The sequence below is a fragment of the Rhinichthys klamathensis genome, unplaced genomic scaffold (assembly GCF_029890125.1).
Source record: "Rhinichthys klamathensis goyatoka isolate OS25496 unplaced genomic scaffold, OSU_Roscu_1.1 h1tg000114l_1, whole genome shotgun sequence".
Classification (NCBI taxonomy): domain Eukaryota; kingdom Metazoa; phylum Chordata; class Actinopteri; order Cypriniformes; family Leuciscidae; genus Rhinichthys; species Rhinichthys klamathensis.
Window position 1 is genome coordinate 1,030,836 of NW_026606651.1, and position 15,500 is coordinate 1,046,335.

The 15,500-nt window shown below is 37.8% G+C and overlaps 2 protein-coding genes across 2 annotated transcripts in view; one reads left to right on the forward strand and one right to left on the reverse strand.

The window, feature by feature from the left end:
- Nucleotides 1-15,500, reverse strand: part of ydjc (YdjC chitooligosaccharide deacetylase homolog) — a 62,004-nt gene that overhangs the window by 7,079 nt on the left and 39,425 nt on the right. The gene's annotated exons all lie outside the window — the stretch shown is intronic.
- On the forward strand, nt 743-4,271 carry sdf2l1 (stromal cell-derived factor 2-like 1). The gene is made up of 3 exons (XM_056254715.1): nt 743-1,018; nt 2,379-2,575; nt 3,496-4,271. The coding sequence occupies exons 1-3, from the start codon at nt 841-843 to the stop codon at nt 3,772-3,774; spliced, it is 654 nt and encodes a 217-aa protein (XP_056110690.1). The 5' UTR covers nt 743-840; the 3' UTR covers nt 3,775-4,271.

Here is a 15,500-nt window from a genome sequence, read left to right on the forward strand (position 1 = left end):
AACTGCAAAGTAACACATTGAATTAAAAGTGAAATTTGAAAGACTGAAAGAAAATCCGTTTTTGAAAAGAAAAATTATATGCATGTTGGACTTGTATACAATTCGTATTGTATACAATTAGCCAATAAGCAAATATATATATATATATATATATATATATATATATATAGGCTATATATGAAATGATAGATTTATGGCAATGGATTAATTTTTTTTATGTTTGCTTGTTTTTTTTCCCTTTTGTACCTGTATCTATCATCAGAATTGTTAATTGAATTGTAGCTGTTTGTAAATGTACAAAAATTAATCCATATTGAAAACTAAAACTAAAAAAACAGTAAAGAATAATAATATCAACAATAATAAACTGATATTGAACTACTTACATTTTAGCAGTTCTTAAAAGAATAATGTTTGTATAAGTGATTCTAGATATGATTCCGTTAACATAACTTTCAATAATAACTTATAACAAATATGTGTAAAATACCCATGCATGGATACATATTCAAATAGACTTAATAAAACATTAATAAAAGTGTCGTGATATTTCTAACTATTTGAATGTGAACTCATTTTTTTTTTTTTTTTTATCCATGCCGTGAGAACAACAGGTAGCCTATTGCATATTTAAATGTGAACTAAATGGACTCTACTTTATAATGTAAGTAAGGTCACGTCACATCATCCTCGACCAATCACTGATTTCCGAGTGTGCGCGCGGATCACTTCCTTGTTTTCGGACTTGTCATGATGCGATTGGTTAGAAAGCGTGTCAGCGTTTGAATGGGGCTCACCGTATCCATTTTTTTGTGATGTACATAGACACTTGCTGTAACAATGGGACCATTAAGAGTTCTATCTGTCTTTCTGGGTTTAATTTTAGTATGTTTCATGTTTGCCCAATGCGGGGCCAGTGATTCTGACTCCAGCTACGTGACGTGTGGATCCCTGATCAAACTGATGAACACACGGCACAGCGTCAGACTTCACTCTCATGATGTCAAATACGGATCAGGTATAACTTTAACAATTTGGTTAACGTAACTTATCCCTCGGAGGATGCTTATGTTGTAGTCGACCATTTAATATTCACTTTGAGCCTTTTAGTCACTCATATTATTGTGCTTAGTAATAATAATGCCTGCTGGTGCATTAGCCAGGAAGCTAATGATGATTAGTAATATTTCCCATCAGTGATCAGCAAAGTACTGTATCTGATTTTCTGAAAGCATTTATAGACTCTTATTCTGTCTCTTATTCAATGGTTTTATTTTTGTTGGTTATGATATAATAAGTCTACCTGAAGGATTCATGTAATCATGACGACAGGTGCACTACAATATGTTACTAAACAAAGGTAACATGGTAATACCATTTTTGACGTGCAATGGTAATACTATGGTATTCCTTCGAGTGGCATGAGTTTCTTAGTTCGAAGTGGCATTAAATGCTTTAAAATTGTACTATTAACAAACATATTATTATATTACAATAAGGTTCATTAGTTCACTACATTAGTTAACATGAACTAATAATGAACTGCACGTATACAGCATTTGTTCATCTTTGTTAATTTCAACATTTACTAATACATTATTAAAATCTTGTTAACATTAGTTAATGCACTGTGAGCTAACATGAACAAACAATGAACAGCTTTATTTTTATTAACTAACATTAACAAAGATTAATAAATACAGTAACAAATGTATTGCTCATTGTTAGTTAATACATTAACTAATGTTAACTAATGAACCTTAAAAGTGTTACCATTATTATTAATAATAATAATATATATATATATATTATAATAATGAGTGATATTTCACTCAGTGGATCCAGATATTTTAGCCGTTCTTTAGGTAAAACTGTTTGTATTATTATCTATATGCTTCTCTACATAAATTGACCAATAGTGAATGTTCACCCTGAATAATAAAGATAAATAATATAAATTATTAATAATAATCCAGGACCCTCTTGCAAAAGAGATTATAAATCTCAAGAGGTTTATTTTTATCCTGATTAAGTAAAGATTAAATAAAAATAAATTGATATTTTACTCCGTGGATCCAAATAGCAGGAAAATGTTGTATAATTGATTCTTGATATGGTAATGTTTATATAACTTCTAACAGTATAATTATAACAATAATAACTAATTATAACGTGCAATTAAAACATTTGGAATGTAAATACATGAAAAAGCTATGATATTTGATAACTGTTTGTCAATATCATGTATTTATTTAAATGTATCATAAAAAGCTACTGTTATATTCTCAGAGTACTATGTAAATGCAGTGATAAATGCATATGGGATGTATACATATATGCTCAAATGTACCAAACATTTTTTACACGATACCCTGCAGGTAGTGGCCAGCAGTCAGTAACAGGCGTGGATTCGGCCGAGGATGCCAACAGCTACTGGCGGATCCGTGGGAAACCAGACAGCGTTTGTCAGCGCGGGGTGCCCATACGGTGCGGAGAGGCCATCCGAATTACACACATGAAGACTGGACGCAACCTACACTCGCATCACTTCAGCTCCCCGCTGTCTAACCACCAGGTACACCCGCACAATACTCTCCTAACTTAAAGGGATACTCCACTTTTTTTGGAAATAGGCTCATTTTACAACTCCCCCAGAGTTAAACTGTTGAGTTTTACCGTTTTTGAATCCATTCAGCCGATCTCCGGTTCTGGCGGTACCACTTTTAGCATAGCTTAGCATACATCATTGAAGTGGACAAGACCATTAGCATTTCTATAAAAAAAAATGACCAAAGAGTTTCGATATTTTTCCTATTTAAAACTTGACTCTTCTGTAGGTACATCGTGCACTAAGACCGACGGAAAATGTAAAGTTGCGATTTTCTAGGCTGATATGGCTAGGAACTATACTCTCATTCCTGCGTAATAATCAAGAAACTTCACTGCCGTACCATGAGAGCAGCAGGCGTAATGATATGACGCAGCGCCTGAAAATAGTCCCCAGCTCGGTAACTTCCAACATGACTGGGACTAAGTGCCTGCGCCTGCTGCACTCATGGTACGGCAGTGAAGTTTCTTGATTATTACGCAGGAATGAGAGTATAGTTCCTAGCCATATCAGCCTAGAAAATCGCAACTTTACATTTTCCGTCGGTCTTAGTGCACGATGTAACTACAGAAGAGTCAAGTTTTAAATAGGAAAAATATCGAAACTCTTTGGTAATTTTTTTTTTATAGAAATGCTAATGGTCTTGTCCACTTCAATGATGTATGCTAAGCTATGCTAAAAGTGGTACCGCCAGAACCGGAGATCGGCTAAATGGATTCAAAAACGGTAAAACTCAACAGTTTAACTCTGGGGGAGTTGTAATATGAGCCTATTTCCAAAAAAAGTGGAGTATCCCTTTAACCTACATGTCCACTAGGTGGCTTGATTTGAATTATAACTGTAGTAGAGCATAACCCAGGTTATTACAAGCGGTTTTGTGTTTGCAGGAAGTGAGTGCGTTTGGTGAAAATGGAGAAGGAGATGATTTGGACGTATGGAGCGTTCAGTGCAGCGCAACATACTGGGAACGCGACGACGCGGTGCGATTTAAACACGTTGGCACTGAGGTTTTCCTCAGTGTTACAGGAGAGCAGTTTGGTCATCCAATCAGAGGCCAGCGTGAGGTCCATGGAATGCCTTCACCCAATCAGCATAACTACTGGAAGGTGATGGAGGGGGTTTTTATTCAGCCCAGCAGTGATCCTGTGAACCATGATGAGCTCTGATGATGCACTGTACTCCACTCACACATGCTGTGAAACCTTCTCTATTTAAACTTTCAGTTTCTTCAAAGTTTTACGTTTATTGGTCAAACTCAATTGTGTGTCGCAATTTTTGAGACAAAACTCACCCACAAAATGCACATCACAGACAAAAAAGACGAAAAGGTTTGTTTTACTAGATTTCTTATGATTGGAATTTGTCTTTTTGTATATAAGGGAATAAAATGACTTTACAAACCAGGATTTTGGGCCAAATAAATTGTGTATTTTGTATTATTTATATTTAGGATGACATATTACTAATAGAACAAATTGCATTAATAACTTGTACTATGAAATACTGTAGTAGTTTTGTGCACATGAAAGATTTGAAATAACTGTTTTGGTTTAAGGTTTCGATATAACTGTAACTCCCAGTAGTTGTTTCCCCCCTCATACTGTATATGACCCCATATGTACATAATTTGGTGAAAGCGTAAATAAATTTTTTGAAAACTTTATTACATTTTTTATTTCAGTTAAAGCAACGAAATATGTTTTGGTAACACTTTACAATAAGGTTCATTAGTTAACTACCTTAGTTAACATGAACTAAGAATGAACAATACTTCTACAGCATTTATTCATCTTAGTTAATATAAATTTCAACATTTACTAACACGTTATTTGTAGGGTGCTGCCCCTTTAAGGATGTGTATTCGGTGGGCGCGTGATCGCGCATGTAAAAAAAAAAAAAAGAACCAAACCAAGTGAATTGAGAAAGCACTGTTGATGCTAATTTGCAGATGTTCTATAACAATTTAGATATAATCTAACTATTCTATATAATCTATAACTATATTTCCCAGCGTGGTGAGTAACATTTTGTTGTTTATAAATATATTGATAGATCTATGTAGATCGCTAGGCCTATTTGCGATTAGCGCCTAAACGCCTAATGTTATTCGTTTGTTTATTATGTTTGGTTAGACATTTACGGTTTAAATTGCATATTGAAATATTCGTGCTATATGTGTTGCATTTATTTGTTAAAGTTTAATATATATTTGTAATACAGTGACTGTTTAGACTGTCTGTATTGACAGTTGTATCACACATAGCCTATGTGATAATGTTTCATGCATGCTAATATGTGATATTTGCGTTGTAGTGGAGATCTTTGATTTATAAGTATATATATTTTAATGTTTATCATTTAAGCTGATGTTATGTTTGTAGAAATATATTTGGAGAAGTGAAAACATTACTGGATAGTACTAATTCTGAATTGTTTGTGTGTTTACAGTTTGACCGCAAATACACTTACTTCCAACTACAGCTAAATTACAACAAAAAATGTAATGTGTATATTGTGAGTTCTGCACAAGAGGAATAAAAGAAACAAAACAAGATCCAAGCTAATGTTATCATTTTATGGGTAACATTAAAGTCAAACACGAGGAGTTAAGAAGATTAATGACAACATGGACCAAGATTCAGAAACAAGTGTTACTCCTGATCAACAACAAAAATGTCTCAAGCGTCAACGTGGAAGTGCAAAGGCTGCAGTGACACGCTTGATGACACAGATTACAACTTCTATGAACTGTAACCAGCCCAAAGAAGTGGAGATGAAACTTCCTGCTTTGGATGAGGCAGTTTTGCGGTTTAATGAGATTCATGACATGTACCATAAAACATTAGAAGATGATGATGACGTTGATGCTTCTAAGGGCTATTTAACATCGGTCCTGCGTGATGTTCAAGACTTGCAGCACACAGTCTTGAGCTGGTTTGACGACTTTAAGCCATCAATGGAGGATCCAAACATAGAATCTTCAGATGCACTTAACTTCCAAGAGGAAGAGCCAATGTTTGATGAAGCCGTTAAACCTCCAATGTCTTCTGTAGATCAGCTGTCTACCCAGCTTCAAGGGCTACAAAATCTAAGACAAAAAGAAAAGGAAGAGTTTTCCATGCTTATTGCTCGACAGGAAGAACGCCTACGTGCAGAGTTTAAATTACAACTTCAGCATGCAGAATTTGAAATGGATGGACTGAAAAGCTTACTGAAACTCAAAGACGCTGAGATGGAGGAAAATCGTCGAAAGGCTGAGTTAACAACAATAAATAAAGACTTTTCCACTCCTGTCTCAGGTAACCCATCCCTTAACTTTCGTTCCTCACTTTCAGCAGTGAACGAGAATTCTTTATGCCAACTACTAGACCTGTCAAGGCAACAATATCAGTCACACATCGATTCCATGCATCTACCACCAGTTGACATCATCAAGTTCGATGGAGAACCCTTAAAGTACTGGCAGTTCATGAGATTGTTCTCCTCTGTGATTGATAAAGAGACAGTGCCAGATCAAGAGAAACTCACTCGACTGCATCAGTACACTGTCGGCCAAGCTAGAGATGCTATCTCACATTGCTTGTACAACCCCAACTCTAGCCTGGGCTATGCTGAAGCCATGGCCATTCTGAAGAGACGTTTTGGCAATCCATATGCAATATCACAAGCATGGGTTGACAAGGTGCTTAATCACAAAGATATTAAAGACAACAAGCAGTTGCAAAGCTTTGCTGACATTCTGTGCAGCTGCCGAGACACTTTAAAGGCAATGAAGTGTGAGGAAGAACTGAATGGTGGACGCACTTTGCTACAAATTGTGGAAAAGCTACCTGAAGACATAAAGAAAAGATGGCTCACAATAAACTATGAGATCATCAAGTCTGGTCGTTTGCCAAAGTTAGATGACATAGTCAGTCTTGTTCAATCAGAAGCTGCTAAGAGAGCAGATCCTATCTTTGGGAATCTTCTTAGCCCTGTCAGTCGAAATTCTCCAGCAAATTCTAAACCAAGTGCTAAGCCAACTTTCAATAAGAAAAAGCAGACATTTGCAACAGTGTCAGTTGCTAATGAATGCACCACACCAAAGACAACATCAAGATTTAAGTGTCCAAAGTGCACTGACGGACACTTTCTGAACCAGTGTCAAGCCTTTAGAGCTCTGTCTGTTCAAGAGCGTTTGGCCTTTGTTCAACAAAAGCAACTCTGTCTGAACTGTTTCATGAAAGGTCATCGCAGCGCAGTCTGTACTCGTAGCTGGGTATGCAAGGTGCCTGGATGTGGGAAAAAACACAACAGTTGGCTGCACTCCGCCATCGTAGCTTCTGACAACGACGACAAAAGCCAATCTACTAATCAAGCTACTGGAGGTGAACCAGCTGCTGACCCGCCTCAAGCCATTCAAGCACATGCCACTAGAAGGAGCATTGAAGCCAGTCGAAAGAAGATTGCACTTCCAATCTTGCCAGTAGTGGTTTCAGACAGACACAACCGATTTTCTATGAATGTCTTTGCTTTGCTTGACAGTGGCTCTAATGGGACCTTTGCTTCTAAGAAGTTAGTTCACGCTCTTAAACTGGAGTCACGCAAAATGAACATTAAACTGAACACCATGGAGACCAAAAATCTCAACGTAGTCACCTTAGCAGTGGACCTACGAGTTGAAGATGCTCAACAAAGGAACTCTTACTTAATGAAAGGAGTGCTCTGTCGGGATCACCTGAACATAAGTCTAGACAACTTTGTCACACAGCATGAGGTGTTCCAGTGGCCACACCTGAAGGAAATTGCGGATGAAATCAGTTTACCTGACGTTGATCTAGCTGATGAGGTTCACCTGCTGATAGGTCTAGACCAACCAGACATACTTGCTCCTCGTGAGACCTGCTGCGGTGAGTCAGGCGAACCTTATGCGATTCTAACTGGCCTGGGGTGGACACTTCATGGGCCAGTAGCTGATGGTTCAACATCTATTTCTGCCAATTTCATTCAAACTGACCACTCTCTACAACAAGCTGTTGAAAGATTTTGGAAACTGGATGATCCAGTGCATGTGAACAATGACTCACTGTCAGTAGTCGATGAGCAAGTTGTGGACCTATGGAACAAGCAAGCAGTCAAAGAGGAAGGTCATTATACACTACCAATCCCTTTCAAAGAACATCCACCAAGACTGCCCAATAACTACGGAATGGCTAAACATCGATTAGACCTTCTAGGAAAGAGGTTAAAGAAGGACCCGATTTTGCATCAGAAGTATACAGAAGGTATCAGAGACTCTTTGCTGAAAGGATATGCAGAAGAGGTCATTGACATTAACAGAGACGATGGTTGCGTGTGGTATCTGCCACATCATCCGGTGCTACATCCGCGCAAGCCTGGGAAGGTTCGTATTGTCTACGATTGTGCGGCACGGTACCAAGGTACTTCGTTGAATGATCATATTTTCCAAGGCCCAGACCTTACCAATAAGCTACTAGGAGTTCTTCTCAAGTTTAGGCAAGAACCTGTTGCTCTGAATGCGGACATCGAGAGTATGTTTTATCAAGTCCGAGTGCCATCTGATGAAAGAGATGTGCTTCGCTTCCTGTGGTGGGAGGATAACAACCCGGACAAACCACCTAAGCATTACCGTATGATGGTTCACCTTTTTGGAGGTGTCTGGAGTCCTAGTGCTGCCAATTTTGCCTTGCAACGAGTGGCTGAAGACAACCGTGGAAGCTTCTCTAATGACACCGTGGAAACATTGAAGCGAAATTTCTACGTCGACGATTGTCTTAAGTCGGTACCAACTGTGGAGGTCGCCATTAAACTTGCTTCCGAACTCTGTGAGCTACTCACCTGTGGAGGCTTCAGATTAACCAAATGGTTAAGCAATTCTAAGGAAGTGATGAAATCAATACCAGCTGATGATTGGGCAAAGTCATTACATGAGGTCAACCTTGACCAGGAGGATTTGCCATTTGAACGAACACTGGGTGTCCTCTGGGATGTTGAAAGAGATTGCTTCACATTCGATGTCAAGGCAGTGGACAAACCTGCAACAAAGAGAGGAGTATTGAGCACTACCAGTTCCATCTATGATCCTTTAGGATTTGCAAGTCCATTCGTGCTCAAGGCAAAGGCAATCTTTCAAGAGTTGTGCCGCATGAAAGTCGACTGGGATGAGGAGGTACCGGTGGACATAGCAGCACAATGGCATAGATGGTTGAATGACTTGCCACTGTTGTCTGAGCTGAAAATTCCGAGATGTCTCAGACCAACATCCTCTAGTTGCTTGTTAGCAACCCAGCTCCATCACTTTTCCGATGCTTCGGAACTGGCTTACGGCGCTGTTTCATACATCAGGATTGGCGACACCTGCAGGCTGGTGATGTCAAAGGCCAGACTTGCACCAATCAAGCCAATTAGCATACCGCGTCTGGAGCTACTTGCAGCTGTAGTTGCTACGGAGCTGGACCAGCATATCAAGCGCCACTTGGAGATTCCAATTGAAAAGACTTTCTTTTGGTCAGATAGTACCATCGTACTTCAGTACATCAACAACAAGCATTGTCGTTTCCAGACATTCGTCGCCAACCGTATTTCAAAAATACATGAGCGTTCAGAACCATGTCAGTGGAGACACATTGACTCTGCTTCTAACCCTGCGGATGATGTCTCTCGAGGAATGACTATGGGAGAGATTTTGTCGAGTGAACGATGGGTAGCTGGTCCGCACTTTCTTCAACTTGAGGAGGAACATTGGCCTGCTCAACCTATCATACATGATTTGCCAGAGGAAGCAGAAATTAAAAGAGCCAAAGAGGTCTATGCAGCTAGCATAACAACAAACCAAGTGATGAAAAATGCAGTGGACAGACTACTGGAACGATACTCCAGTTGGCATCGACTGAAAAGGGCTACTGCTATCCTGTTGCGTGTCAAGGCTTTGTTACGCAAGAAAACAAGTGTGCATCTATACGACCCTGTCACTGTAAGTGAGCTCCAACAAGCAGAGTTAGCTATTCTCAATTACATACAAACTGCATCTTTCGGACTTTCTCAAGCAAAACCCAGTTCTCTTCTCAAGCTTAAACCCTTTGAGGATGAAAACAACCAACTCCTTCGTGTGGGAGGCAGACTAACAAATGCCCCAATTCCCTTTGAGGCAAAACATCAAGTGATCCTACCTAACAACCATCACGTCACCCAACTGATTATCAATCACTACCATCTTCGCCTGGGTCATGCAGGTCCAGAGCGAGTACTTGCAGAAATTCGTCAACGTTTCTGGATTCTAAAGGGTCGTCCTGTCATTAACCGAACTCTCAAGGCATGTCTACAGTGTCGCAAGTTAAGAGCCAAGCCGCAAACTCAGCAAATGGCGGACTTACCTGATTCTAGAGTGACACCAGGTGAGCCTCCATTCACTCGTGTGGGCACAGACTACTTCGGGCCATTCTTGGTTAAGAAGGCACGTAGTGAGCTCAAGAGGTACGGATGTTTATTTACATGTCTCACTACGAGAGCTATCCACTTGGAAGTTGCGCACACCCTCGATACCGACTCGTTTATCAACGCCTTACAGCGATTTATCTCCAGGAGAGGCCCACCCACAGAAATACGATCGGATAACGGGACTAATTTCGTCGGTGGATTACGAGAGTTGCGGAAGGCCATCAGTGAGTGGAATCAACAAAGGATTTCAGATTACCTGCTACAGCACAATGTAAAGTGGATCTTCAATCCACCTGCCGCCTCCCACATGGGTGGTGTTTGGGAGAGGCAAATTCGCACCGTTCGTTCCATTCTAAACACTGTCCTGTCACAGCAGGCACCAGATGACGAAGGTTTAACAACACTGTTTTGCTGCGTTGAGTCTATTGTCAATGGTAGACCAATCACTAAACTATCAGACGACCCATCAGATCCTCTACCACTCACACCAAATCATCTGTTGTTGCTTCGTTCAGGTCCAACTCTACCTCCGGGAGCCTTCGTAAAACAAGACCTTTACCGACGCAGATGGCGCCAGGTGCAATATCTGGCAGATGTCTTCTGGTGCAGATGGCTCAAGGAATACTTGCCTGCACTGCAACAACGCCAAAAATGGCTGCAACCAAAGAAAAATCTTCAAGTAGGAGATCTTGTGCTTATTCTGCACGAGAACACACCACGCAATCACTGGCCTCTAGGTCTGCTTACTCAAGTCTATCCAGGTGCAGACGGACTTGTGCGTACTGTGGAAGTGAAAACACAGGCAGGTGTCTTCATCCGTCCTGCGGACAAAATCTGCCTTCTGGAAGCCAGTCTTCTCAGTTGAATTAGTTTAATTGACACATCATCACCCTTACTTTGTTTGAATGACCTGTTTGGGTCATTGGGGCCGGGATGTAGGGTGCTGCCCCTTTAAGGATGTGTATTCGGTGGGCGCGTGATCGCGCATGTAAAAAAAAAAAAAAGAACCGAACCAAGTGAATTGAGAAAGCACTGTTGATGCTAATTTGCAGATGTTCTATAACAATTTAGATATAATCTAACTATTCTATATAATCTATAACTATATTTCCCAGCGTGGTGAGTAACATTTTGTTGTTTATAAATATATTGATAGATCTATGTAGATCGCTAGGCCTATTTGCGATTAGCGCCTAAACGCCTAATGTTATTCGTTTGTTTATTATGTTTGGTTAGACATTTACGGTTTAAATTGCATATTGAAATATTCGTGCTATATGTGTTGCATTTATTTGTTAAAGTTTAATATATATTTGTAATACAGTGACTGTTTAGACTGTCTGTATTGACAGTTGTATCACACATAGCCTATGTGATAATGTTTCATGCATGCTAATATGTGATATTTGCGTTGTAGTGGAGATCTTTGATTTATAAGTATATATATTTTAATGTTTATCATTTAAGCTGATGTTATGTTTGTAGAAATATATTTGGAGAAGTGAAAACATTACTGGATAGTACTAATTCTGAATTGTTTGTGTGTTTACAGTTTGACCGCAAATACACTTACTTCCAACTACAGCTAAATTACAACAAAAAATGTAATGTGTATATTGTGAGTTCTGCACAAGAGGAATAAAAGAAACAAAACAAGATCCAAGCTAATGTTATCATTTTATGGGTAACATTATTAAAATCAAAGGTTGTATTTGTTAACATTAGTTAATGCACTGTGAGCTAACATGAACAAACAATGAGCAGCTGGATTTGTATAACTAACATTAACAAAATACTGTAACAAATGTATTGCTCATTGTTAGTTCATACATTAACTAATGTTAACAAACGAAACCTTGTAAAGTGTTACCCATGTTTTAAAAATACATATTTAAAAATTGTAAACAAGCAGATGCATTATTGTGATGCATGTGAATAATTTCTGAATCCTGTCAATGTACAGTATTATAAATACTGCACACTATCTAGACTCTATTAAGGATTACTCTGAAATTACAATTGCAATTACCTTTCAAGGTGATGACAAGTGTCATATTTCGTTATTCTTCTATATGAAAGATGACACACAGCATCCAGATGGGGGCAGCATTGAGCTATAGTCCTGACACGCACTGCATGTGAAGAAGGGAATATCCCTATGGAAAGAGGGGCGGAAAGTGGGAACAACTGACTAACCGATACATATTGGAATACTATAAGCGTCAAAAACGCTGAACAACTATTACCAAATTAAAAACTATACTGTTTTGAAAGAAAAATGTGCTTAACGATAGTTAATTCTTACAATTTTTTTATTCAAATATTTAAACAAATTACTAACTAGCCAGTCTGATGCTGGATCTAATTTATTTATATATTTATTGTTTATATAAATTAGTTTCAAGACTTTTTTAGGTTGGTTTCAATACCCACAAAACAAATTCACCATAGTTTGCGACAACATTTTTTCATTAAAAATTAAATATTCTAAAAGCTTCTTACGCTGCTTGAAGAAGATTTCATATTCATTTATCGTGGTTTTACTGTAGTGGTATATTTATCGGGCATGCTAGGCTACTGTAAATAGATTGTATTTTCTAATAAATATATAAAATTCTTCACGGCAATATTAGCTACTGCAATAAAGCTACAGTAAAAAAAAAAACAAGAAATATTAAAAAACACCTTATTATAAGTAGGCTACAACATTAAATGTATCTATAAATGTTTTCAGTAAAATGCACAATAGCCAAATAACTATCTAAATTATCTTATATTTCCATGTTGATAGGGCAATTCAACCATTATAACCTCTTGCCTGATTGATTCTTTCCTGAAGATTTTAGCGTTTGTACATTTTAACCTTTAAATTATGATTTCCCAAGTAGGTTGTGTCATTTCACTTACCATTTCTCATCACCGCTGTCCACGTGACCACTGATATAATAGATCTGTGGATGTGACATCATTAACTTTTATATGCATATTGCTAATTTATTCTACATTTCAACTAATCATATCTTAAGCATCATCTAATTTAATGTCTGTTCCTGATTTATTAATAAAAATAAATGTAAGAGTGGTCAAGCATCTTTAATAGGTCTATTATTTTAATTTCAATAGCCTATAATGCCAATTTTAAGTTTCATAGCTTATTTTCCTTTGAGTTCCATCGAAAGAGTCATAATTTCTACTTTTTAATCTCATTATTATGATTTACTAAAGCATTTTTTCCCCTCATGTGGCTGAAATGGGCTTCCATAGCAGGTTGAAGTTGTATTTTGTCTTCCCAGAAGATGGCGACATAATGTAACCCAGGGTTTGGGTCAGTCACCCTGTAACCGTCATGAACTCCATTATCTTATAGTTTAATGGTTCTTATCAGCTAAACTGAGCTGAATCTGTATTGAAGATCCTTGTTTTTATTGTCTTCCTATTATGCATGACATGTCTATCTGTACTTTGCACTGAATGTGACTTCATTGTCCATTCTACATTAATTCCAGCTGTTTGTGACATATTGTTACCACTCAACATATCAAAAGAGAACCTGTATTACCCAGTGCTGTCAGTCATCATATCTGAGATGCAATCTTGATGCAATGCCATACTGCACCAAAGGAGCCAATAAAACTGGATGATTTAAATAGCTCAAATGCATCATTTCTCAAGCCATCTATTGCATTCATAATTAAATGAATAGCTGGATTGAGTATTAACATGGATGGGGTAGCCATGAAACTCACTGCTCACAGGGTCAAGAGAAGACAAGCATTTAGGTTACAGCATAGAGGTGATCGAGGGCTGACCGTGCGAGTGACCAGGAAATTGAAGTGTCTGAGGTCGCACTATTACACTAAACCACTTCTGTGGGCAGAGAGACTGGAGCTGAAATTTGCTCTCAGAAAGTCACCTTGAATGCAGAATTATCTTCATGGCAATTTTAGGAATACAGAAAGTGATACACAAATGATAGTACAATTTGTCATATTAGCAGTAAATTAATACAAATTCATTTTAGAAAGTGTTTATTACATTACACACACACTGGTCTATGAGGACGTTCCATAGGCGTAATGGTTTTTATACTGTACAAATCTTATCACACTAACCTGACCCCTAAACCTATACCCTAAAACATTGTTTAGTATGTTTTTTAAGACTCAGGAAATGTCATAAACCACATTTACCGTATATAGTAATACCAGTGTAATACCCATGTCATTATACAAATTTGATGTTCTCACAAATCATATAAACAAACACACAAACGTTATGCATTTGCTATCTTTGTGGGGACTCTTCGTAGACATAATGATTTTTATACTGTACAAACTGTATATTCTATCCGCTTCCACTAAACCTACCCATCACAGAAAACTTTGCATTTTTACATTTTCAAAAAACTTTATAAGCAGTTTTCCTCATGGGAGCAAAAAAAATGTACCCACAGGTTTCGGATATTGGGGACTTTTTTGTCCCTATATTAGTTTTTGAATATTCAACATGCATTTGGAGATACAAGATCAGAACAAAACTGGGAATTAATAAACTGCAATCTTAAATATGGTCAAGCAACTGTAACACACACATATACAAAACCAGTCACAAGTCGCACAGGCATTGTATGGGTCAAAATTATCGATTTTTCTTTTATGCCAAAAATCATTAGGATATTAAGTAAAGATCATGTTCCATAAAGATATTTTGTAAATTTCCTACCATAAATATATATATAAATGGACAACTTTAAAGACGATTTTCTCAAGGTTTCGATTTTTTTTTTTGCACCATCAGATTCCAGATTTTCAAATAATTGCAACATTTAGTAAAATATTTACCCTTGTGACTGGTTTTGTGGTCCAGGCAGGGTCACATATATCTATAAATCTCATCTTACAATACTCTACCAGGTAAAATACTGGTCAATGCAAGTAAAAATGGATAGTCATGGCATCTCTAAAAATACAATAAAATATTGTATGAATTGCTGCTATACACGTTAAAAAAATAAAATGACATTTAATTTCAAACGCAGGCAATATACAATTAACAGAATTTAAATATTAAAAACACACACAATTTACTTATTTAATGCATTGTTTTCTTTTATTGAAGACTGGTTATGAGCAAAGCAAATCAAAAAGAAAAAACACTGGTCATGAGGTATATGGACAGATTAGTGTCTCAGCTCATTAAACCATGCAGGAGAAGCATGTCATTTGTGGTAAATAAAGGATAGGTAGGTGGGTGTGTGTGTGTGTGTGTGTGTGTGTGTGTGTGTGTGTGTGTGTGTGTGTGTGGTGGTCTGGTCCAGTGGACTGATGCCCTTTCATTATTGCACTGCTAGCTGCAGCTTCCACAGTAGTGCAACAGGGAAAGAGTGTCAGGCAACAGACAGGGATCAAAAAAACATGCTCACACAAACAGGTCAGAAATCAGGTTCTTCTACATC